This window comes from Gigantopelta aegis, chromosome 6 (genome assembly GCF_016097555.1).
Source record: "Gigantopelta aegis isolate Gae_Host chromosome 6, Gae_host_genome, whole genome shotgun sequence".
NCBI lineage: Eukaryota > Metazoa > Mollusca > Gastropoda > Neomphalida > Peltospiridae > Gigantopelta > Gigantopelta aegis.
The window spans coordinates 10511096-10538450 of NC_054704.1; the positions used below are offsets into that span (position 1 = coordinate 10511096).

General features: G+C 38.8%; 1 protein-coding gene across 1 annotated transcript; it reads right to left on the reverse strand.

The window, feature by feature from the left end:
• Positions 1-1854: 1854 nt before the first annotated feature.
• Positions 1855-26976, reverse strand: LOC121374367 (protein mono-ADP-ribosyltransferase PARP14-like). Its single transcript, XM_041501469.1, has 10 exons — positions 26907-26976; positions 24030-24171; positions 20490-20724; positions 20173-20271; positions 11916-12050; positions 9853-10026; positions 8939-9062; positions 7858-8085; positions 4256-5011; positions 1855-3260 (listed from the first exon to the last, which is right to left on the reverse strand). The coding sequence occupies exons 1-10, from the start codon at positions 26974-26976 to the stop codon at positions 2989-2991; spliced, it is 2235 nt and encodes a 744-aa protein (XP_041357403.1). The 3' UTR covers positions 1855-2988.
• Between the last annotated feature and the right edge of the window lie 379 nt (positions 26977-27355).

A 27355-nucleotide genomic window follows, 5' to 3' on the forward strand; every position in this document is an offset into this window, starting at 1 on the left:
ACTGGTACTTATCTTTGCTATACAAATTGGAAAACACAGGTTTAATAGACATCTTCGAAGACGTACCAATCCTATCAAAATTCTTTGCCTGTTTAATTTATTATTAATTAGAAACAGTCCACTTCTGTAAGGTAATAGATCTGATAAGGATAACTCATTTATACTGTTCATATAGTTATGACAAAAAGAGAAATGGGATTGAATTAAATAGTGGCACCTGTAGCCTACACAAATGAACTTGTTATGGAAATAAGCGAAATCAGTACAATTGTTTCGATTAGTTCATAACTGTTAGCTTACAAAGCTTATGTAAGATCCCGAAAATGTGAATCATGTAATTTTATACTTTCTTAAAAAAAAATGTTTTTTTTTAGACGGAATAATAAAAAGAATCAAAAGAAATGATAATAGGTATGTAGGAATAAGCCTAGGTATTTTTTTTACATCTATTCTTTTTCTTTTTTATCTTTAAAAAAAATCAATTAAAACTTCATTTAAATATTTGTATTTCAGCCAGAGGTTAATGAATGTGCATATTATGTTATTTAGATATGTATAGATGTACACACTATATTAACAGTAATCAATGATCATTTCCGACTATTTAATTTTTGTTTTGTTTGTTAGAAAGTCACAGACCATGTGACTGGACTTGACCAATCAGAGCTACATGTATCAGGGTCAGATTATTTTTACTCTTAGAATTCTGCACGCACATGCTGGTCTACTTGACAACGTATTACGCACTGATGATGGTGTCTAAAATTATGGGGTTTTTTAGTATCTTTATTATGGCATCCCACGTTTGGAATACAATCCTTTGCAATGACAGATTTTTTTCAGAGTTTGTATTTTGTTATTAACAACATTGAGACCGTTGTAGATCAATGACGTAACGCTGTCAGAGCTGTTCGTAACTTGTAGCGGTAGGTTAAATGATGTGTTACAAAATGTTGAGGGAGGCAGATTGGTTGCGTAGTTGTTGAATTAAAAATGCCATGTCAGTAACACTATCAATTGAAGTAATTGTAGGCCCACGTTTCACAAGTTATTTAAAAAAAAAATGTTTTAATAATACGAGTCGTAGTTCATGAACCACCTCCTCGGAACCAGTGTTTTTTTCCCATCCCAAGTATCCTAATCATGTTCATTGTACATAATAATGAAATTCAAGACAAGTTGATTCCTATATATGTTTAGCTGCACGTTCATCAAACCATCTAACACTGAAAAGGTATATATATATAATATTGTGCATCAAATGATCTGAATAGTACATATTGTAATTAAAAAATCGAATGGTCTGCATCAGTGTATACATGTCATAATTATATTTCTATAGTACTACTCCTGAAACTTTTTATTAAACTATAACTTCATTCCTGAAAAGGAAAAGAAAGAAAGAAAAAAATGTTTTATTTAACGACGCACTCAACACATTTTATTTACAGTTATATGGCATCAGACATATGGTTAAGGACCACACAGATATTGAGAGAGGAAACCCGCTGTCACCACTTCATGGGCTACTCTTTTCGATAAGCAGCAAGGGATCTTTTATATGCACCATCCCACAGACAGGGTAGCACATACCACGGCCTTTGATATACCAGTCGTGGTGCACTGGCTGGAACAAGAAATATCCCAATAGGCCCACTGACGGGGATCGATCCCACACCGACCGCGCATCGAACGAGCGCTGTACCACTGGGCTACGTCCCACCTCGAAAGGGAAAAGAAGTCAGACTACACTAATGAACCAAACAACATAAAATTAGAAGAAAACATTATTGGTTTATTGGTTCATTTTTGCAACATATGTCTCTACATTTACATGTACCAATTACTAAATTAATAAATGCTTGATTTTCACTCGCCTTAGCATTTTGATGAGTGCGATTTTTCACTCTAATAAACGTTTTGAGGTGTGCGATTTTTCACTCGCCTTTGTTTTTCAAAAGGCAAGGACTGTATGATGTGATGTATGTGAGACTGTTAGAATGTGTGCATTAGGTAACAATGGCACCATGTTATTTGAACCAGTATCACGCTTTCAGTATTGTGGTACAAACAACTCATAAAAATGAAAGCTACAGCATAAACCCTGAATGAGACCTTTCTAATTTATCTCAATTACACAAAAATTCTCACCTCACCCTATCCCCACCCTTACCCACAAAACTTCATCAAGTTAGTTATCTTCACTGTATTTAAACTGGTTTTAAAGGTGCAGATGCCATACATTATTAAAACTAACCTTCTATTTCAATAGTGGGTATATAAATCATTAAGTATACACATTTACAGTCTAATTGCTGAATAATTAAAACAAAAATGTTATTCTACAAACAGCTGCATAAATTCTTTAAGTACCTGTATTATGTTACTTGTTTTTATCTTGCATTAAAGTTAATCTCAAAACCATGTTCAATTAATGGTAATAAGTTGAATGCCATATACATCATAACTATTTCCTGGCACCAAGTAAACTTATGAATCTTGTGAGGCTGTTGGTGATTAAAAAACCCTAGTACAGAACACCCCAATCAAAACATACAAAGATCTACACTGACAAAATAAATTAGCTCAGTACCCCAGATTTGCTACATAATTATAGGATATTAAACAAGCTTCCATTTCGTATCATGTTTATGTCCCGAGTGAAATAATTTTCAGTTGTCATGAGCTTTAGCGAGTGACAATGAAAATTATTTCACGAGTGACATAAACATGATACGAAATGGTAGCGAGTTTAATATCCTATTTATTACCCATAATCGATCTTAATTTATGTCACTCATCTTGTTTCGTTGACGTTTCTGTAAGGTTGTAGTGCGCTAATTGATGACGTCATCGTGTGACGTCAAAAGTGTTACGTCCCACTTGGCATTCTAGTGGGACGTATCACTTTGATACGTACAAGATATTTGTAACCATGTGGGTAATAAAATATGTTTTGAGGCATGCATTTTTTGGTCTTCTTACTCATTAAACCCGCTGGTATGTTATGATGTACTCAGGGTAGGTCACATTACTGTCATAGACAACAAATTCTCTGAAGTTCCAACTTCCATCACCCAGCACCGAATCGTAAGTGTCTCCGTGTGGACAGCCCTTTTGTACACAGCCTGCGTGCTTACAGGGAGGCCGACAGAATTTGGGTGAGTTCTTGTTGTTGGTCACAAATGGCTCTCCCATTGCCATACGTAATAAAATCATACACAGGTTTGTTCCATTAGGTTTTCTTGCACTCTTGTCATCTGAAACATAAATGTAAAGACAGCTACTTCAGTAAACTTAAGTCAGACTATCAAAGGTTGTGTGGAAGGTGCATATTAAAGATCCTTTACTGTTAAAGGACACCACTAGCGCACATTGATTAATTAATCATTGATACTGGATGTCAAACATTTGGTAATTCTAACTTGTAGCCATTGGAGGAAACCCACTACAGTTTTCCATTAGTAGCAAAGCACATACCACAGCCTTTGACCATTTGTGGTGCACTGGTTGGAACAAGGAAAAACCAATCAGTTGAATGGATGCACTGAGGTGGTTCAATCTTATGACGCAAGCACCTCTGGCGAGTGCTCAACCAACTGAGCTAAATGCCAACCCTTACTGTTAATCAATGAATACACAATGTCACACCAAATGCTGTTGCCTGTCAAACATTTGTAAGAACACCATATATTAACCCTTTGACACGGAGAACGACATTTACGTTGCTTACTGCTTTACAGGGAAATCGGTGTCATTAGTGTAACAGAAACTACAATTCTATTAATAAGAAAGGCAACTCTTAACTTATAGCAATAATTTTGTTTACTTTATGACACTTGAGTTAACATTACTTAGCAATGACATAAACAAAATGGCAGCGTCCATGGAGTTTGCATGTGATTTGTTGACTAGTTTTATTTACAAAGCAATTGTTATAAACTGTACATAAATGGTTTTAAATTCTACATAGTTAAATAATATATCTATTTTTACTACTTTACACTTATTCTCTTTGTTATTTTATGAATTTATGAATTTTTGTGTGATTTTTGTCAAATTAATTGCCCCACAGGAGGTGTGGCTTAAAATATATTTTTCCCCTTTAAAGGGTTGTAAAAAAATATAATGGTGGAGGGAATTTTTGTCTGAAAAATAAATAAAATGTGCTAATATTGCAAGAAACAAACATTTAATTACAGTATTTTAAATTAACTGAAACATGATATATTATTCCACTAGTGCCGGTAATCACCTGCATACTGATCTGACTTGGTGGAACTCTCTGCAGCATAGACACCAGGGCCAAACATTCCATCTGCATTTCCCACTCGACTGTCTAAACCCTTTTCACAGATGGCATTAATTCTGTCAGCTCTTGTACCATGAAAGACATAATGTTCGTTAATCTCTGTCACATAGATCTCTTGTCTCAAATGTTTGGCAGCCATGGCTGTTGTCTCCACCTCACCTTTAGACTTGGGTAGACTCTTGATAGGTGTTATGGGTTTCTTTACAGCTTTTACAAAAAGGTTTGCTCTGTGTTGACAGTATCCTTGGAACAGAGTCAGGTTCTCTAGTCTCTGGACTTTGACCACCTTTACACCAGATCCTGGAGGGATATTTGCGGCATCCTTTCCCTGACCAGCAAGTTTTGTTTTCCATGTTTTAACGACCAGATCACTAACAGAATTATAGATATCTGATCCTGCTTGTATATCTTCCAGACTCCATTCCTTTTTTTTTTTAAATGTAAATATACTTTGGATGTGATCTTTAATTGACTTTTCCGATTTGAAATATGTCCAGTAGTTTGGGACGTGATGATCTGATGTTGTTGCCATATCCTGAATAAAGCCAGGATCACCTCGCTTCTTACGTCGAAAAGTTTGTTTTTTATTTTTTGACATTTCCGTTAGTAGTATCTCCTGAACTCTTGATTTGACAGTAATCACTGTTTCCTTTTCCCCTTTCAATTTCAAGCCAGACTTCTTGTATGCTTGGGTCTTCCCTAAAACAACAAATTAGCTGAACTGTTTTTAACTTTATTAATTTCATTTCAGCCACATAATAAATCAGTGATGAAAATGACACTAGATAAAACAAAATTCAAAATCTAAAAAATGTAGCAAAATCTTGGAAAGTATTGGGTCACTGTGACCTTTTTATCAAAGAATAAAAACAGGGCACATTTCAGTGTTGAAATTTCAGAAAAATACTGAGATATTTTTGTTTATCTCAAAACCCCCCATTTATGCTTGTCGTTTACAGAATGAATGAATGAATGAATGATGGATGCTTAATGACACCCCAGCATGTCATTTACAGATGTATAACTCCATGAGTTACATTAAATACATTAAGCAAGTTGACTGGATGGCGTGACTAAAACTGAATGTTAACATCACTAAATCTCAGATACATGTTGTGGGAAATGGGATGTTGTCACAGAAAACTGATAATGTGAAGGATTAAACAAACTTATTTAGACGTATTTCCAACCAGTTATAATTACATACGATTTACCACTATTGGTAACTGTGGCACATCAATAAATTCACAAACAATTTAAATCCATTGTTATACTTTGATGATTGGAGGGATTGCACTAGCTCTAATTACAGTAGTACAGGGCACAGCAAGCCCTAATTACAGTAGTACAGAGCGCGGCAAGCTCTAATTACAGTAGTACAGAGTGCGGCAAGCTCTAATTACAGTAGTACAGAGCGCGGCAAGCTCTAATTACAGTAGTACAGAGCGCGGCAAGCTCTAATTACAGTAGTACAGAGCGCGGCAAGCTCTAATTACAGTAGTACAGAGCGCGGAAAGCTCTAATTACAGTAGTACAGAGCGCAGCAAGCTCTAATTACAGTAGTACAGAGCGCGGTAAGCTCTAATTACGGTAGTATATAGTGTGGGAAGCGCTAATTACAGTAGTACAGAGCGTGCTAAGCTCTAATTACAGTAGTACATAGTGTGGGAAGCTCTAATTACAGTAGTACAGAGCGCGGTAAGCTCTAATTACAGTAGTACATAGTGTGGGAAGCTCTAATTACAGTAGTACAGAGCGTGGCAAGCTCTAATTACAGTAGTACAGAGCGCGGAAAGCTCTAATTACAGTAGTACAGAGCGCAGCAAGCTCTAATTACAGTAGTACAGAGCGCGGTAAGCTCTAATTACGGTAGTACATAGTGTGGGAAGCGCTAATTACAGTAGTACAGAGCGCGGAAAGCTCTAATTACAGTAGTACATAGTGTGGGAAGCTCTAATTACGGTAGTACAGAGCGTGCTAAGCTCTAATTACAGTAGTACATAGTGTGGGAAGCTCTAATTACAGTAGTACAGAGCGCGGTAAGCTCTAATTACAGTAGTACAGAGCGCGGTAAGCTCTAATTACAGTAGTACATAGTGTGGGAAGCTCTAATTACGGTAGTACAGAGCGTGCTAAGCTCTAATTACAGTAGTACATAGTGTGGGAAGCTCTAATTACAGTAGTACAGAGTGCGGTAAGCTCTAATTACAGTAGTACAGAGCGTGGCAATCTCTAATTACAGTAGTACAGATCGTGGTAAGCTCTAATTACAGTAGTACAGAGCGTGGCAAGCTCTAATTACAGTAGTACAGAGCGTGGCAAGCTCTAATTACAGTAGTACAGAGCGTGGCAAGCTCTAATTACAGTAGGACAGTGTGGTAAGCTCTAATTACAGTAGGACATAGCATGGCAAGCCCTAATTACAGTAGTACAGAGCGTGGTAAGCTCTAATTACAGTAGTACAGAGTGTGGCAAGCCCTAATTACAATAGTACAGAGTGTGGCAAGCATTAATTACAGTAGTACAGAGCGTGGCAAGCTCTAGTTACAGTAGTACAGAGCGCGGCAAGCTCTAATTACAGTAGTACAGGACACGTTAAGTTCTAATTACAGTAGTACAGAGCATGGTAAGCTCTAATTACAGTAGTACAGGGCGCGGCAAGCTCTAATTACAGTAGTACAGAGTGTGGTAAGCTCTAATTACAGTAGTACAGAGCGTGGTAAGCTCTAATTACAGTAGTACAGAGTGTGGCAAGCCCTAATTACAATAGTACAGAGTGTGGCAAGCATTAATTACAGTAGTACAGAGCGTGGCAAGCTCTAGTTACAGTAGTACAGAGTGCGGCAAGCTCTAATTACAGTAGTACAGGACACGTTAAGTTCTAATTACAGTAGTACAGAGCATGGTAAGCTCTAATTACAGTAGTACAGGGCGCGGCAAGCTCTAATTACAGTAGTACAGAGTGTGGTAAGCTCTAATTACAGTAGTACAGAGCTTGGCAAGCTCTAATTACAGTAGTACAGAGCGTGGTAAGCTCTAATTACAGTTGTACAGAGCGTGGTAAGGTCTATTTACAGTAGTACAGAGCATGTAAGTGGTTGGCAGGTAGCAAATGTCCTTCAACAATGTCATGCCAGATGATAAACACTACAAAGTGACCATACTAGGCCTGCACAACTGTTGACGTAGAAGGGAGGTGTCTGACCATATACGGTATTGGAGAGAAAAGAACTGGGATGGAGAATTAACAAATTTAAGTTTGTCTTCGAGAAGAATGATAATGTGGTGTTCTAGTATTAAAGGGAGACAATCTAGTTTGTCTGGTTTATACATCATATATGGACCAAAAAAACACCCCAGAATAAGTCCATTGAAGTTGGACTTTGGATATGTCACCCACTTGTTATATTACCAGCTAATGATCTACAATTACAGTATTCAGCAATTTACCATTACAGGTAGCAATATTATTTTTCAAATACTCCACACATCCCCAACCCAAGAACAAGAAGAAGCAACCCATTTTCAAAGTACAAAACTCTTACCCGAGTCTGGGAACTTTATAAATATTCCTTTCTTCTCGGCAAGAGTCTTGAGTTCTTTGAGTACTGTGTATGGTAGTTTTGTGATTCCCTCATTCTGGACAAACTCGGTATGTAGAAATCTTGACTGCAGTTCTTTAATCAAGGCTTTTTTTGCAGTCACACATACATCTCGTGTCTTGGCCACAACTGTTATTTTTGCTGTTTTGACTTCTTCGGATGGTTTTCGATCTGCAAAAAGAGATAATCAATCTATCTTTCAAGTGTGCTGGTGGAAATGGGGGAATTCAAACCCAAGAACACAACAGTTTGTCAGGAACAGACCATGGCGGGTTTGGACAAAACAGTAATGTTTAAAGGATTTGTATTTCCATCTCTCAAACATCATAATTATATTTCTTGCCTATTAAACCAAATACATAAATTACAATTGAAAAAACAAATCATAATTGAACACTTGTATAACCAGGATTATATATAGACACGCACAATGTCTATGAGTCCTGTTATGGTGCACCAGACAAATATGAAAGGTGGTTGAGGAAAACAAGGGGTTGTAATGGGGAGGGGGTATGACTCCCTGGTTAAACCAGTGTAAACATAAAACATAAACACCAAACATTTATCCGATTTCTAAAATACACAGTCAAAATATGATTCAAAAATGTTGAATACAGGGGTGAAGACAAAATGCTAAAGATATGCAGCTTCACCGAAATAATAGACTACAGGAAGAACTGCACTTGGTTTACCTTGGTGTTCCATTAGTTGCCTTCCTACTTGTATCCTATGCAATTTGATGGCAATTTGTACAGAAAAGGTTTTTTTATTTACAATGAAAGGTTGTTTAAAAATATTATTTGAGTTGATATGGATTTAAAACTTAATATAATTTTTATCTGAATTTTAAATTTATTCACTGTATGGTTCCTTTTTGACACAAATGGACTATAACTGACTAATTCACTGAGACTTTAAAACTAATTTAATGTATTTATTATGTGAATGTACAAACTGTATTTTGTAATAAATGTGGCCTAAAAACTAGTTGTGAGCAGACACAGCAGAACAAACCAACACATACTTCTCTGCGACGCTTGAGGAAATGAACGTACGGCTTCTGATTCATATGCACTTGATGTCATGGAAGATAACTCCTTGACAAAATCGTTGTAGATGTGCTGATCATAAATCACAAATGACACTACCTGAAGAAAAGAAAATAATAGTTTAAAAAAAAATATGTTACTTCTTTTTTATGATTAAGTATAAATTATATAAATTACATGGAATTGTTTTGTATATGCATGTTATTATATTGTACAGTGTCATGTATTAATTTTATTGTGGTCAAGTATAAAGAGGTTTTTTTGTAAAGGTATCATATAGACTGGGGTGACCTTTAGCAAGCTATGTAGACTGAAAACTTTAATGACCTCTGAGGAATTTTTGTCAAGATCTAGTGAGTTTTAGGGATTGAATTCCATGACACGAATAAAAACAACAACAACACCAATGATATCAATCTTATTGATTTGTTTAACCTTCTAAAGGTTTAACCTTCTGACTACTGGATTAATTTGTGACAAAAACCATGTTGAGTGGGTACAAGTTACTAACTCACATATTTTCACTTAACGATCAAATATATTATCAAATTAGCTGTCACAATCAGCTATCAATTCCTCAAATGACCACGACATTCCACTATAAATACTCGCTGAAAACTCAAAATTCCCAGGTATTTTCCAATGAAAAACAAAAAACTAAATCCACCATAGTCTCGTTTATCTATTCCCTGTTGGTCTATTATTATTTCTGGTGAGTGCTGTGTGCAAAACGGCAGGAAATATGAATTGGAGAATGCACTATATACAGTGTACAGTATGTCGACTGGCGTGAAGTCAGACGAGATATCGCAACTGCAGCATCCAGAAGGTTAACCATGCCTTTATTAATTTTAAACAAACACAGTTGTATGAGCGAGAATGGGAATACCTTTAGACTGTTGGAAGCAGCGGCTGCTTGTTTTGCTGTAGCCACAAGGCTGGATGCCACAAATGATGAGGAGTACTTGAACAGCGCTCCACAACCAACGGCTGGAAAGGCAATCGACTTGGTCTTGTACTTCTTAGCAAGGGTGAAACACTCATCGATGATATCTATCAGTTCCTGAAGAAAACAAAACAAAACATCACAGTAAGAACTAAATAATGAGACATACCAAATCAAGGAAAACATATCTGCACATTTTAAACTATGACTCAGCTATTGAATTTATAATGATGGCAATTCCCATTTGTGAGATATAAATGGCAATTTTGTACCTGGGGTACATAATCTTCTAGTATTTAACATTATATGTACAGAAACATTACATAAGTTTAGAAGGGGGACCCGGGAGTGGTCTTAGCGCTACTTGTATAGGAACAAAATTGCTGCTGCTCTTTAGGTTTTATATGAAAAACCGACTACATGCATATAACAAAATAACCTTTCAGTCATTTATTTGCTGCAAAAGTCAATTTAAAAACATTTGCAATAGGCAGGATCAAAATTGCCGTCTATGGGGTCTGTGGGTTATTTCACGTACAGAAATATTTGTTTAAAATTGCCATCAGCGACAAATTCTTAAGTTCAAGGCCTGTGACTAATTTGGCATCTGGTTACTTCAACAGCTGGTCTAGAGAGAAGAAACCCACTGCTATCACGTAGGCTACGTCTACCATAATCAGGACTGCACATACCAATCCTTTCATAACCAATCTAGAGGCATTGTGGTGGGGGCTAAAGAAAATTAAATATTAATTTCACAGCAAAAAGGTTATTCTATGACCTTGAGTTTGTTGGTTCAGCAGGTTTGACTATACAAACACAGATAAATGAACTTTAAAAAGTTAACTTTAAAACCAGACCACAAAACGAAATTCGCTACGTCATAGCCAAACATAAGGAGATGACATTTGAAAATCCTACATAGCGTTATTCCATGTATTATGCACACTTTTTTTCCTCTGAAAAATACAGGTTAAAAATGGGGATGCACATTATACATAACAATAAAAAAAAAAAAAAAAAAAATGTCCAGCGATCACCCATAATAATCATTGATCGGTAGTTTATGGTACTTTACAGGTTATTGACTGTTCATTACAACAAAACCCTCTTAAAAATCACTTTTCACTTGTGATGGTTGTAATAAATGTAAAATAAATGTAACAAAAGCATCCATACCTCGCCAAAAAGTGCACAAAAATGGACCGTTATATTTTTAATTTCCATGAGATTTAATTTGGCCAATTCCTTCAAAATGGAAATATACGACGCTACTATAAAATTAGAAATCTCGTGTATTCACATTAGGCACGAGAACCAAATGTAACATGCTATATTTTTGTTTTTATTTATTTATTAGTCATTTACAGTGTATGGGTATATAATCTTGTCTTGATTTATACATGTGTAAGTCTGTGATATGTAAGTACGCAAATACTACACTATGTTTTGTGTGACATGTAGGTCTATGAACGCAAGTACCTAGCTTAAGTTTTGTTTCTTGAATATACCACTGCTTTCGCTTTTAGTTCATTTTGGTGACCGGAGAAAAACGGTACATCTTGCATTCACCATCGATTTTGTGGCTTAAAAAAGACGGTGTGCATTATATTGTGGTTTATGGGTTTTTTTCTTGGAATAAACGTTCAAAGTAGGGTGTGTGTGTATGTGCGCATTATACATCGGTGCGCATAATACATGGGAAAATACGATAAAAGGAAAAACGACCCTAGAATACTGATGTAATTCGTGAGGATCTTCTGCAGCTGTATAATGACTTACTGAAAACAGTTTACGAATGTGTCATGTAATGTCATCCTTCTTTTCGAATGAATTTTGGAACATTTAACACATGTATTTTTTAACATGATTTTCAAAGCAAATGAAATGCTTATGAAAAAGAAAAAGTAGACCTTTTTTTTTTTAACTCTAAGTATGCAGTAAATTTTTTTAAATGATACAGCTCATTTTATTATCATAATTTTACATTACGAAAAATATGTCACCTGTCTGGATGCAGCAGAGTTTGAATGGTCGTATTTGTTAAGCACAATGTGATAGACATAGTCACAGTTTAAATCGTAGCCAAACGTCACAAAGATCCTCTTCTGTGGATTGGCCGATGTTTCTTTTTTAAATTCCTGGAAATAAATATTAATTTTCTCAATCCGTATAAAAAGGGAGCACTAATAAAGCTCTCTTAAAAGTGGGTATAACAATTAAAGGTCCATTATTATAATTATAATTGCCTCATTTTGCTTCTAATTGTACATTCATAATGTCTGGTCTCAGACGGAAATTTCTCCCATCCCTAGCCATGCAAGACAAGCGTATTCCATGACGTCAGCCCATTCGGAATAAATTGGTCTTACATCACTTTGTTTTTTTCTCTCAACAAAGTGAAGTTTTCTACTGGGATGTATGCGGCCATTGGAACTGATTGAATGCTGGAACGCTTCTCGTTTCGACAGTCTGCACCACCAGGTTGGATTCTTTTTTAGCGAGATTCCTTGCCTCCACGTCATTTCTCCATCTGACTATGTTGACTTGTTTTTTTCGTGACTCGTATGACGGCCATTCTGTAGAACACCACTGTTGTTCGCGTTTAGTCTCTACATGTCCGAGCCTGTCCTAGCAGCACTGGAAGATTGACTGCCCCACTCTAAGAAGAAATAGGAAGTGGGGTCAGCCCCTACTACTCTTTTCTAGACTTTACTAGGTTTTATTGTGATACCATCTCGTATCCTCCTTCTCAAGATCTGTATTTCAGCACAGCACTACACCTTCAACGTCTATTGACTGTCAATCTAGGGGTTTTCTTGATGGGATGCAACCCATCTCGTCCCTACAAGCTGTGCACCCTAACAGCCTTAACGAGGCCACTCACGTGGACATCTAGATCGGACTTAACTTTTAGACCTTCGTTCAAAAGTTGATGTTGAAATTACTTTCTTTTTTTTAATATTATTAAATAGTCCGATCCTCTGTTCTTTCTCTTATTTATTTTTGGACTGTCCTTCTAAAATGCTCCAAATTATATAAATATTTGACCGAGCAGTCAATTCATTTTATTTTCGGCTTGTAATTCTTATTATTATTTTAAAAAAAAAAATTCTATTAACTTTTTTACTAATTGCTACATGTATTTTCAAAATTCTGCCCATTTTCAACTCTACACAGCCCCCCCCCCCACCCCCCCCCCAATCCCGAGTCAGGCCACTGATCTTACCTAATTTCTTTTTGACCACCCGATCTAATCTGGCGACCAACTTTAATGAGTAGAATTTTCTTTATTAATTATATTAATTAGAGATGCGCATCAAAATTTTAAAGGCCCACTATTTAATTTTTGGATGTAAATTTCAAAATTGTCTGCTTAATTTTTTTCTGTTCCGGGACAAGCCCCAGAGACAGGCCCCGGGACGGACATGTTCGAAACTCTAGTGGTATATGAGCATGTAAAAATTATTCGCACTCGGTCTTGCATGACAATGTGACTTCTGTTGTTTGAGCTGATATTAACATTGGGTGACACCATGTAAATGGCAAAATAACACAAGTAATGCTTTTTATATTTCATAAAAACAAGGAAACCTGCTGTCATAATGAAATTATACTAACATTTTCGGTTTAAAATGTAGGTTTTTCACGTTTTCCCAAAATGCTTATTTTTCCATCTACTGGATGGGAGAAAAATAATCCTCCATTATGTATCCATGTGGGACAGGGCTATTCCACCCTCGGGTACATAATATGAAAGGGCCTGACCTCTTCATGACAACCCTGGGGAGACTCGTGCAATTGTGTGGACACCGGTAGGCAAGGCTGGTTGTTCCGGGGGATTTTGTCCAGGTGTTGTTGTTGGGGTGATCCATGGCGTCCTCGTCGTCAATGTCACCAAGTACCAAGTAAGACTACCAGTATTTGGGGTGTGGGTGGGGGAGGCTGGTATTCTTTTGTTCAGCTTCCCCTGGGTGCAGTGCAGTTGTGTACTCGGAACCGGTATTCTTTTGTCCGGTTCCTTATTAGAGTACATGCTGGGCCATTAAATGGGGGCGGGTGCATTGTTATCATTAGTCAATGCACCCTGTGTACTGATGCGGTGTGCGTGCTGTCTGTTTGTGAATCCTAGTTTCATGTTAAGGTTGTACCTATTGTCCTAAGTCCCTATTCTAGTGAATCTCAACGGCCAACCAGAACCACCCATCCCCCTCTGTTTTTGTATAGCCTTGAATACAATGACAGAAGGGGAGTTATACTAGCCTAGTTATATAATTTGAAGGGTTTTACCCGTATAGTGTAGGTATTGGTTAAAAAGACTATTGCTTGGCATACTTAATTTTATTACCAATGAATAAAACAATGATTACTCTCGGGAGTCAACAATCGTACACTTGCACACCAATTTTTCAATTGTTAGTAGGAGGGATTAGTACCTTAACTAGAAAAAAGTTTTTGATTCCCACCCCCTTGAAGAATTATTATTACTATGTGATTTCTTATTGGTATCAGACATTATTATTTTATTTTATTAATATCTTATTAAGTAAGCTTACTTAGGGTCTTGTCTGGTTGTCTTGGTAGTTGGTTTATCGGTTTTCTTATCTGTCTCTGCATCTGGAACCCTAGTTGACTCACCTTATGTAGCTGGAATTGTATTTATCATTGGTAATACATGGTGCGAGTGCAAAAGTAAATTCGTGCAGTTTATTTACAGTCATGTGCAGGTGATGGTCACGATCCGTGATTGGTTTGTTTGGACCAATAGGAGTGCTGGAATAAAAAGGTTGCCTCCGTGTATAAGCCGACTCTCTTCTTTTGGAAAGTATTTCTAGACTTCAAAAGTCGGCTAATACACAGCAATATACGGTATGCATGCTTTGTAAACCATAAGCATTGCCTCTATTTGCACTCCCCAATTGGTACCTGAGATGGCTCTTAACAAGTTTAGAGTATGTTTTTAGTTCTTGACTAAGTCATTGATATGGTCACTAAAGGTTAGTTTTGAGTCAAAAGTTACACCTAGAAATTAAAAATTTTTGACTCTTGGAATTATTGTCACCTGATTTAAGTTGGTGATTATCTAGTTTATTGACTTTATTAAAAAGCATATAGACAGTTTTAGTTTCTGATAGTTTAATGCCCCAGTCCAGAGCCCATTTGTTAAGTCTATTCATAACAGCTTGCATTAGGTGAAATAAATGAGTGGTTGTGTTGCCTGTGCGCCAGATGGCGCAATCATCGGCAAATAGTGCTGTGTTTAATGGCGTGGTTGTTTTTGTTTTTCCTTTAGCATTAAGTGCTTTAATTATGTCATTAATAAAAACATTGATTACGGTTGGTGAGAGGACCAAACCTTGTGGTATGCCATTAATTATTTCAGTTCTATCTGAATAGTGACCGTTCACTCTAACTGAGATTGATCTATTATGGATGAAATTGTTGATAAAATTAAACATATTACCTTTAATACCGTTACTCTGTAATTTATTTAGTAGACCTTGACGCCATAGCATATCAAAGGCTTTTTCAATATCTATGAATATTGCAAAAACCGTATGAGATTTTCAAAATGCATCATTAAAACTATTTTGTAATCTAACTATTTGATCTATTGTTGAATGTTTAGTTCTAAAGAGTGGGTAGCAGTGGTGAGTGGGAGGGTAAAGGTAGATGAAGGAGCAGAAGTAGGGGTGTGGGTAGCGGAGGTAGGGGTGTGGGAAGTGACAGTGGGAGCAAGAGGGGTGGGTGGGTGAAGCGATGAGGGGAAGATCAGTGGAGGCTGAAGGAATGGCAGTAGGCCAACCATAAAGACCCCTCTTCCAAGGGATGCCCATCACAGCCCAATGCAGGTGATGTTAGGAACAACAACCGGAAAGGCAGCATCCGTCAGCAGTGGCAAGCCCGACAACAAGAAACCAACAGGAACTGGAGACGGAAGCCACATCATATGCAGGTTCTGACAGGGTGGGAAGACCGTAGTCACCAGGGATACAGGTATTAGGTAACCTCCCAACGTATTGAAGTGTTATTAAAAATAACGAGCAACAACATTGTATGGGTGCATCCGTCAGAACACTGAACTAAACAGGTCCCTGAGTGTTTTCTGACCAGTACATCAAAAACCTGTTAATCCAGTTAGGAAACATAATACCAAATGCTGATTGTGCAAAGGAAAATGTTATTCAGACAAAAGTTCCGGCACCAGTACGTGAAAGGTGCAAAAGAACAAATGTCTCAGCAGTCCTCAGCTGTCGATTTGAAGGACATCTCGGTGTGCAGACTAGAATCCAACAGCAACCCTCAATGGTGATGAGGATGGCTAGTGTTAACCAGTATCTGCACAGCCACCACAGGACAACAGCAGACGACAGTATTGTTGAAACCACTGTAGCACCTTGGGAAGCAGGATTGGAAGTGGGAAGGCGTATGCACCCATCTGATCCCAGCTGATGGCGAGAGCATCTAGGTCGATGGCATCTGGATCTGGAACTGGCGACACAGACCCGAAGTTGAAGGCTGAACTTCATGGTGAACAGGTCGATGTTCGGTGTCCAGAGACGCTCGCACACCCTTCGAAAAGACTCCGGAAGTAGCATCCACTCGGTTGATTGCGGAGATGACAGCCGGGATAGACAGTCTGCTAGGATGTTGGAGACCATTGGAATATGTTGTGCATGGAACTGCAGAGACACATCGTGCACCAAGTCGTATGGGCGAAACGTCAGCCGCAGAAGACTGCTGGAGTGTGACGCCCTGTTGATTGATGTAAGCCGCCACGGTCATACTGTCTGTGACCACCATAAGAGTTGCTCCAATCAACTGTTAACGCCAGAAGGATGACGTATAGCACGGCTGCTTCTGGAGACCACAACCCGGACAATGTCTGGTCGTTGAGGTGACGCATCGGCGAACAGATGATGAGTCGCCTGAAATGGCCGCAAGGAAACTCCGTCGAAAACGTTCACCTGGCATTGCCACCATCAGGGACTGGACTGCAGGGCGACTGGTAACCGGATCAGCAAATAGTACTGAATGCATGGATTCAGAAACAACCAGATACGGCGAAGCTGGAGTCGACCTCTAAGCATCAAATCTTGCGCCGATGTCAAAATCACTCTTGCAATAATACTGCATGAAACAGTAGTAGAGTGATGCAGGAACCAGGACATCGGAAACAGTGATCCCGTGACACAGTCAAGAGCCAATGACAGCGTAGAGACTCGCTACGCTATATGCCCAATATACGTGGAAGTGAAGCAACGCAAACAGCAACCGGCTAAAATCCACGGCCGTCACACCACCCGGTGCGAGACAATCTAGACAGCATCGGTCAGAAACGCTGATGGTAACAACAGTGAACGTCAGTGAGTTGATAAGCCGCAATGAACCGTAGTAAAACGATCATGGTAAAAACCACGTACCACGTGATGGCAACTAGATGACTTCCGGAACCAGCGGAAGTAGCGACTGTCTTGCATCACCACCGGATATAGTGAATGATCTGCCGAATATCGCTGAACTTTCCTTGAGCAACAGATGGACCGATGCACAGGGTCCCAACACAAGTGACCAGACCAGTAGAATGTCTTCATCACCAACCCGGAACGCTTGTAATGTCGAACCCCTTCACGGCAAACAGCTTGGATGTAGACCACAGGTCTGCCAAGATGTCTGGCTTGTTGAAAGTCAAGAATAGATCGCTTCAGGCAAGCCAGTTGACGATAGTGTGCAACCGTAGTGGACATCGACATCACAAAAGATGTAAGGCAGACCAACATCGAAGCCGATGGCTGGAACAAGGCATATCATCTGGCATCCTGCACCTTGAGGAGCTAAGGATGCCAGGAAAACATCAAATAGGACAGCACGTACAAACATCTACGCTGAACTGAAGCCATCGACTGGACATGCCGATCTGTAAATTCTAGGAAGACGTCTGGTTCCGCTGGAAACAGCGTCATCCAAGGCAGGCGCCACACTGTTGAAGGATACGTTGAAGACGGGATACGTTCGTTGTGACGAATGGGGAACACCACAAACGAAGCCAACTCATGGAAACAGTGACATCGGATCAGTCATCAAAACGGAAACCTTCTAGAATGGTGCCATTGGATGGTGCAGTGACGAAAACATCTCATACACCGCAGCGAGACAATCCCTCAAGGCCATGTGGTTCACTGCGTCCGGATCTTCTATCACGGAAGGCGCTGATGCATCATCTGGAAAATCGCTCAGTAACCTGGCACAGGCAATTCAATCCGATGTACTGTCTGCAATCGGTGTGGATGGTCCGATGTACTGACTGCAAATGGAACAGACCGTGGATGTCTCGTCAGGAGCCAGTATAAACCCTGAACGTCGGATCAGCTGCCGACCGGTGTGGACAGTCCGATATACTGACTGCAAACGGAGACACGGACCGACAGGAGCTGGTGGAACCTTGGACGCTGTACCACTTCGATCGATCACGGGACGACGGTACCGAACAGTGATCCGATAATGCAATCTTCCAGTTCGTTACAGGGCTCCGTCTGCTTGCTGGAAGAAGCGATCTGCACAGGCCAGTTACTGGTAGCCGTGTAAACTGACGGGGAGGGCTGTGGCAGCCAACGATCGAATGACGACATCTGCCGGTGGAACCTCTGTGGCGATCATCGGAACCGGACCCTTCTTGACTGGAACCGGTGGATGGGCCAGCGACGGTAGCATCTCATATATGACAGCCAGACAGTCCCTCAGTGACAGGTGGTCTGCCGCATCCAGATCTTCCAGCACCGCAGGAAGCGATACATCATTAGAAAAGTCACGTAGCACCCGTGAACAGGCAACCCGGTCGGTCTGGTCATGGCCTGATGGAGACCCAGACCGTGGATGGTCCCGTCTGGATACCAGAGAACCGGACCGTGGGCTGTCCTGTGTGGATACCAGAGAGCCGGACCGTGGACAGTCCCGTCTGGATACCGTGGACCCCGCATCCGCCGATAATTGTCGTGGAGGAACCGATGGAGCTGCTGGATCCCGTGGAGTATAGCTTCGGCTTCAGCCACTACAGTAATCCTTGGGCCCTCGCGCCTGCACCATTGAAGATGGGTCAGAAACAGCGATCCGAAGATGATGGACGTTTCGATGAAGAAATACACTTCTCGGCCCACTTACTGGAACCCACTGGCCGCTGCTGGTAACTTCCGTGGAGCCGTAGGTCCTGGAGTTGTACTAGGTACTGCTTTCGATGAAGAGGAGGGGGGGGGGGGGGGGGGGGCCGAAACTGGACCCCTCCCCTGCAGGTTGAAGATCCGCCCTGGAAGCAACCGGCGACATCGCTGTAAATATCAAGTCGGCTATGGAAGACGCCATAGATCCTGCCGGTGTAGAGTCAGTCTTCTTGGATCTGGTTGACAACATTTTCAAGTAGACCGCAAACTCCTACTCTGACAGCTGAAATCAAGCATCACATTTAGTATCCGAAGAGCAGGGCACTCGACATGAGGGACACAGCTCATGTGGATCGTCTCTAGACAAAAACTTCCAGCAACGAGTACAGGATATTTGTCGAGAAGCACAAACATCGGACATAATAACAATTTTTACAAAGAGAAATAATATAAAATCATTAACACAAAACCAGTAACAGGGCCACCATCTTTGCAAATGGTGACCACACAACGTTAACCGGCAAACAACAATTTTGGTAGAAGCACACTGAAAACAAGTGTTTACGCCAAAATAATACAACGATAAACATAACAACAAAGACAACGGTTACAAGAGTGTTGAACTCGGAAATTACTAGTATCCGACATGGTAAATAATTATCTCTGTTCAAAAAGAAATAAAAGACAACCATAAAAAACACAGTCGGTAACAGGGCCGCCATCTTTGCAAATGGCGACCATACAATGTTCACAGGTAACAACAATTTTGGTAGAAAACACACACTTGAAAACGAGAAACATAATAACAATGACAGACACGAATCCATCAAATACACAAATAGTTATCACACAAAAAACCCAAGTTTGACTCCTAAGAACAGAGCCAAAAGAAACACATCCGACCAGTATAGCGAAGAGAAAAAGAAGGAAGCTATAGTCACATGACCGGAACTACAAGGAAGCATGCTGTAGAAGATTTAGGCCATCCTATTATCTGTTGGGATTATCGGACCAGTCCACTTGCGTGGGGGGAAATGCACTTGTTTTGAGGACAGGTAATATTGAAAAGAAATGAAATGTCAGTGTTACTATTGTAGGCATAACATACCTTTAAAAGACCTCCTCCTCCACAATGAAAAAATCCCCGGGACACTGCTGTGCGCCTCATGTCAAATTCACTTGTAATCACATTCACCAGAACTGTAGCCTAAAATAATCAAATAACATTTCATTACAGTAACTATGTATTAATATTTTTCAAAATAAAACAAAAAAGTTCAAGTTTGTGTCTTCATTTTGATGAAAATAATCTCTTAAAATAATGATAATGATGTAACAGACGAAAAATTAAGAAACAAGATGACTTTGTATTTCATTTATAATATGCTCACAATATAAAAGTTAAGTTTATTGTATTTTTTGGACCTTCTGCTTAGTAATGTCTCCATTGCTGACAGTTATTTTGCAGTCAGTTGGTGGTACTGTAATGAAACTGGGTAATGAAGAACTGCATTGCGGTCTTTCACCAAACCGTTTGCTGAATGATTCTCTTTCAGCAAATACTCGTCTTTGTGGACGGTCAAATAAATCTATTTCTTCTGGCAGGCTTTGACATGTAAAAGCCGGCATGGACTGCGAATGTGCAATGCTTGATGGTTCTCTGAAAACAAAAACAAATCACAGACAACAGTTCAGACTAGAGCTTAAAATTGCTTACACTAGAGTTCTGAGACAACAGTTAAGACTAGAGCTTATAATTGCTTACACTAGAGCTCTGAGACAACAGTTAAGACTAGAGCTTAAAATTGCTCACACTAGAGCTCTGAGACAACAGTTAAGACTAGAGCTTAAAATTGCTCACACTAGAGTTCTGAGACAACAGTTAAGACTAGAGCTTATAATTGCTCACACTAGAGTTCTGAGACAACAGTTAAGACTAGAGCTTAAAATTGCTCACACTAGAGTTCTGAGACAACAGTTAAGACTAGAGCTTAAAATTGCTCACACTAGAGTTCTGAGACAACAGTTAAGACTAGAGCTTATAATTGCTTACACTAGAGTTCTGAGACAACAGTTAAGACTAGAGCTTATAATTGCTTACACTAGAGTTCTGACAACAGTTAAGACTAGACAATTGCAGTTCTGAGACTACAGTTAGCTAGATAATTGCTTACACTAGAGTTCTGAGACAACAGTTAAGACTAGAGCTTATAATTGCTTACACTAGAGCTCTGAGACAACAGTTAAGACTAGAGCTTAAAATTGCTTACACTAGAGCTCTGAGACAACAGTTAAGACTAGAGCTTATAATTGCTTACACTAGAGTTCTGAGACAACAGTTAAAGGTAGGGTCAACTCAAACAAGAGCCTTATGTGTTGGAAAGATGCATACCCGGACCACCAAGACATACTGACACTTTAGCAAATGAAAAACACGTAATTTTAGAGTTAATAAAAAAACATGATTATTCCTGCTAACTGGGGGCAGCCATTTTGTTTCGTTTTTGTGACGTTCGGTGAGATAGCTTGGGGCGAAGTGACGTCGGCTCCTGACTATCTCCTGTATGTACAGTGTAAACAAAAGCAGTAATTTTCGACAAGGTGCTTCTCTTTGCTCAACCTGACTTGTAAAACAGCATAAATGACGTAATAATATAATAAACCATTTAACTAAATATATTTCAAGTTGCATTAACGGAACAAAATGGGGTTATAGTATTTTTCTCTGTTAAATAATCCAAAGGAAAAATGTACACTATTAGGCCTATTGGAGCAAAAACAACAACCCACGATACCCAAGTGATAATTTTCTTTTCTTTGGGACTACGTAATTGGTCAGTTCTGTGGTTTTAGATGGAAAAGTCTACTTAATCAATAGTTTTACAGAACTATTTACAGTAATAAACCATGTCCATTACCATTTTAGGGGCGACAGGTAATATTCCACAATACCGGTATGTATTTTTGTGTCTAGACAGTGTCAATTAATTGGCTCGTCTGGTTACCAATCAAATACACACCTGCCAATCAGGAATCACAGGTAGAAGCAACTAACAGCATAGACCAATTAACTAAGAAAACACTCTGTGTAGCATTTCAGTGCATAGGTTAATGCATGGACAAAACATTGTTAATTATTTCAACTTGTTGTGTAGCCACTTTGACAATGGCATTTTATTTTGTATTGAAAAATAATATATATAGTGCTGGATATACTTATTGCTGGCTTACTGGGATGTGTATTATTACAGAACATTGCAATGTATGACTATTTATCATCCTGCAAAAACCAGGTAGATTGTGTTTCTCTAGTTCTAAGGCTCATTCCTGACATTACACGTTTAGTATTATGTAACCACCAGCTCACCAGAGGGCGTACTCACTGAGATGGTACAAAATGGCTGCACCCGTTATATATAATAGCCGTCACATTTAACCGTTTTATTAATTAACTATACGATTATACTTGTTGATAATAATAATAATGTGCATTATATATCGTTGAATATGCATACCAGGCCAAATGCCTTAATTGTCCCTTCCTTTAAGACTAGAGCTTAAAATTGCTTACATTAGAGTTCTGAGACAACAGTTAAGACTAGAGCTTATAATTGCTTACACTAGAGAGCTTATAATTGCTTACACTAGAGTTCTGAGACAACAGTTAAGACTAGAGCTTAAAATTGCTTACACTAGAACTCCCAAGCCCGCAGCATGGTGAACATTATTAGGTGGGGGGGGGGGGGGGGAGGGGGCCAAATTGAATGAGTTGCCAAGGTGTGAGGTATTTGTGGGGTCCGGGGGCATGATTCAAAGGTTATTTGCCCATTACTGTAACTCTCGCCGTTAATCTCGATCCGTCAGTATCGCTACAACTATTACATTCAGTCGAGATTTAAAGGTTATCAAAAAAAAAAAGGCCAAAATTATTTGGGGGGGGGGGGGGGGGGGGGGCCGGGCCCCATTTGCCCCTGGCTCCAAGACAACAGTTAAGACTAGAGCTTAAAATTGTTTACACTAGAGCTCTGAGACAACAGTTAAGACCAGAGCTGATCCATAATTGATCAAATGGGAGGATGATCATCACTTTATGCCTTGTGTGTCTGCCATATTTTGCTCTTATGTATGTATGTATGTATTAGGGGGTGGTACGTAGACCAGTGGTAAAGTACTGGCGTGATGCATGGTCGGTATGGGATCGATCATCGTCGGTGGACCCATTGGCTATTTTTCATTCCAGCCAGTGCACCATGACTGGTATATCAAAGGTTGTGGTATGTGCTATCTTGTCTGTGGAATGATGCATATAAAAGATCTTTTGCTACTAATGGGAAAATGTAGCTGGTTTCCTCTCTAAGACTATATGTCAGAATTACCAAAAGTTGGACATCCAGTAGCTGATGATTAATAAATCAATGTGCTCTAATGGTGTCGTTAAACAAAACTAACAAACAAATTATGTATGTATTAATAGCATTAACAAATTAGATAAATCACCTATTGACCTTTACACATATGAAGACTATTCGGTTATAGCATTTCTGGAAGCAGAGAAGATGATTTTTAAAAACTGACTTAATATTCCCTATTGGGTCACACCCCTTAATTAAGATCCTGAGAGATCTGAACGACCAAATTCATAAATTTGTTTCTGCCTGTGCCAAGGAAGCGTCCATAAAAATTTGGTTCAAATTGATAATGTAGTGACTGATAAGAAGTCGAAAATGTGAACAGTTTATGCACAACAGATGATGGATAAAAAAACCTGGCTCAGGTGACCTAAATATGTGAATTATTTACATACAAGTGTTCTAAATGATTAAATAGTAATGTTCTCGGATAGTAGCCTAAGAAAACAGAAGAGAACTGAATGTCCACCCTACCACTTAAATGGTGGAACAGGTGAGACCAAACCTAACTGAAGGATGTTTTCAAGATTTATTTTGTATTTGGAAAAGTATTTACCTTTCAGCAGACATACTGGAAACTGCCGAACTGGGCACTGTTGGAATGGTGAAGTCGAGGAAACAGAAATGTTGAGCCTCAAACGCATTCTGAAATGTTTTCAGATTTGTCTGCACAAGTCCTCTGATCAACAGTTCCAAATCTCAAAAAAAAAAAACCCCACCATAACTCGAAACACTAAACATTAACTGATAACACCAAACAACATTAACGGATAACACCAAACAACATTAACTGATATCACCAAACAACATAAATGAATAACACCAAACAACATTAACTGGTAACACTAAACAACATTAACTGATAACACTAAACAACATTAATTGTTATCACTAAACAACATTAACTGATAACATTAAACAGCATTAACTGATATCACTAAACAACATTAACAGATGACACTAAACAACATTAACTGATAACACTAAACAAAATGTTAAAACACTCTTAAAAATAATGTTTGCTATATAAATATTTATTTCTTTATACTGGAGTGGGCAGTAATCCCGTCCTCTACCACTAGGGCCTCCACGGGTCCAAAATATTGGACTCAAGTACTCATGGGTCAAACTTGACCTGGACCAGAGATGATAATGATGAAACTATGGAATAAAGTAAAATAGCATTCAGCATCTTAATTCCAGCGCTAACTGACCTCGGTGGCATCGTGGTTAGGCCATCGGTCTACAGGCTGATAGGTACTGGGTTCGGATCCCAGTCGAGGCATGGGATTTTTAATCCAGATACCGACTCCAAACCCTGAGTGAGTGCTCCGCAAGGCTCAATGGGTAGGTGTAAACCACTTGCACGGACCAGTGATCCATAACTGGTTCAACAAAGGCCATGGTTTGTGCTACCCTGCCTGTGGGAAGCACAAATAAAAGATCCCTTGCTGCCTGTTGTAAAAGAGTAGTCTATGTGGCGACAGTAGGTTTCCTCTAAAAACAGTGTCAGAATGACCATATGTTTGACGTCCAATAGCTGAAGATAAGATAAAAAATCAATGTGCTCTTTTGGCGTCGTTAAATAAAACAAACTTTACTCTCTTTTTTTTACTTAATTCCAGCGCTGAACATGGATGCCAAATCATGCCATTGTATTGCATTTCACACATTCGACTTTTGTTTTCCCTCCATGTCTCATAGCCTTATAATGTAACCAGCAGCAAACGTGGCAAAATGGCATACAAAATATAATTATATGAGAGTGCATGCTCATCCTTGCACGGGCTAGTCTTGCTAGACTCAGCCCATGTCCGAGTACTCGTGGAGACCCTAACTACCACCCACAAATCTTCCTCTTTTTTGGTGACACACAGAGTTGAGTGCCCTTTTATGATCATCAGATGCACTCCATCTGAACAGAAATCCTAGATTCTCCCATGAAGTTTCTAACATACGGTCATATTGCATCACACCTGCCGAATATGTATTACACCCGTCTACATAGTCACACAATGCATGAACACTGATTGGTGCATGTGGATTATACTTGCCTATTGAGTCTTAACGACATGAATACTGATTGGTGCATATGGGTTATGTCTGGCTACCGAGTACCAGTGCCCCTCACTGTAGGTTGGCGCTGGTATTGATATGAGTCCAGTACCTACTAACGTTAAACTCATTGTGATAACAACTGCATCCAGGTTGGTCCACAGTTTACAATGGACCCGAAATATTATTAACAATTTGTTGAATATGGTAGGGTTTTTAAACAATTATTTTATTTTTTTAATTAACTTCTTGGTGATTGAATAATGAAGTTCAAGTTCAATTTGCTTGAATTTGTCAAATAAAAGCTTAAAGGAAACATGTCACATGAACTATATTTGGCACCAAGCATGTAAAATTAATTATAAATTGAATCCCCTAAAAAAAAAAGAAGATACGAGCATTTAGCGGAAATTGCCGATCTTTAATGAGCAAGGCGATCACGTGGTCCGTGACATCAGAGACGAGTTGCTTGATCTGAAGCCTTACACTTAGCATTAGTCGGTACCGCTCACAAAAAAATCCAAGACTAGAAGAGCTTACCAAAAAAACATGAATGTTCGTTTGCAAAACATTTTGCCATATCAGTTTGAGCCATTGGTAAATGAAGAAAGACACATTGTCACAAGTGATTAGATAACTAAAAGAAACAACACGTAAAATCAATATAAGTTTGCTACATTTATTTACATCAGCAAATAATAATCATATACACTCACACATTTCAATCATTACTCAAACCATAGGCCTATTCATCATACATCAATGCACACTAACACAACCCCTCACACCCAAACCTTTCTCTCCATCACACATTTAACTAATTTCACCAGTCACCATCTTAGTACAGATGATCACCACACTACTCAATATTAATTACACACAAATACTACTCAATGTATTAAGTATATATCACATCACACATATAGCACCACGTAATATTTAAAATATTACGTATTCAAAATAAGATATCAGTGTCCACTTATGACTTCATATATCTTCATTAAAACAGTTCTTTTATAACACCCAAAGTCACTTATTTATATTAACTAATTAAGCAGTATTGCACATACCACTTTCTTCCATTATCAACTATCACTGCTAATGTTTCAAAACATACATGAGCATGTTGTTAACTAATACAATTATGAACTAATTGCACAACTCATCCTTCTCTTCACCTTCCGAATTCACCACACCTCCATTATTATACTTGCACAGTATAATAATAATATTACAAAACAACAATCCGTTGTTTTTATGTTACCCGAACATGGCTAATAAATAGCCCACACATGGAACTTCATTTCCACATTACCACCACACTACACTCTCTTGTGTACCACTCCTCCACGAATCACCACACCTCCACAAGCTCAACTCTCAGCCACATCTTTATCCAGGCAAGCCATCTCTATAACGCTGGATACATCTCCACACAAGCAAGCCATCTCTACATCTCTCAGTAGACACTACTTCTGTACCATCTAGAACAGATACCTCTTACAGTGCTGTAACCAAGATACACTTAATTACTATGATGTAACACCTTATTATTCCATACACTTTATATACCAATCAACTTTATCTCTTTACTCAATGTCCACATTATACAAGTTATACTAAATATTCATTATCCACATCTTTATAAAATTAATATGTCATTACCATACTACTACACTTTAACATAATACAATTATGTTTTATAACCATCACAAAATAACAATACATACTAAATATCAAGTATTTATTTACTTACGGTTAAGCATTAACCCGAACTATAAACACCAAAGTCTTTCACAAACTTCTGTCCAACTTGCACAGCTCTTG

Coding starts and splice junctions, on each gene's coding strand:
- LOC121374367 (XM_041501469.1), bottom strand. CDS start 26,976: ATGGCTTGCTTGTGTGGAGATGTATCCAGCGTTATAGAGATGGCTTGC. Junction 20,725..24,029: donor TCCAGTATGTCTGCTGAAAG/GTAAATACTTTT, acceptor TTTTGTTTTCAG/AGAACCATCAAGCATTGCAC. Junction 12,051..20,172: donor GAGGAGGAGGTCTTTTAAAG/GTATGTTATGCC, acceptor ATTTATTTCCAG/GAATTTAAAAAAGAAACATC.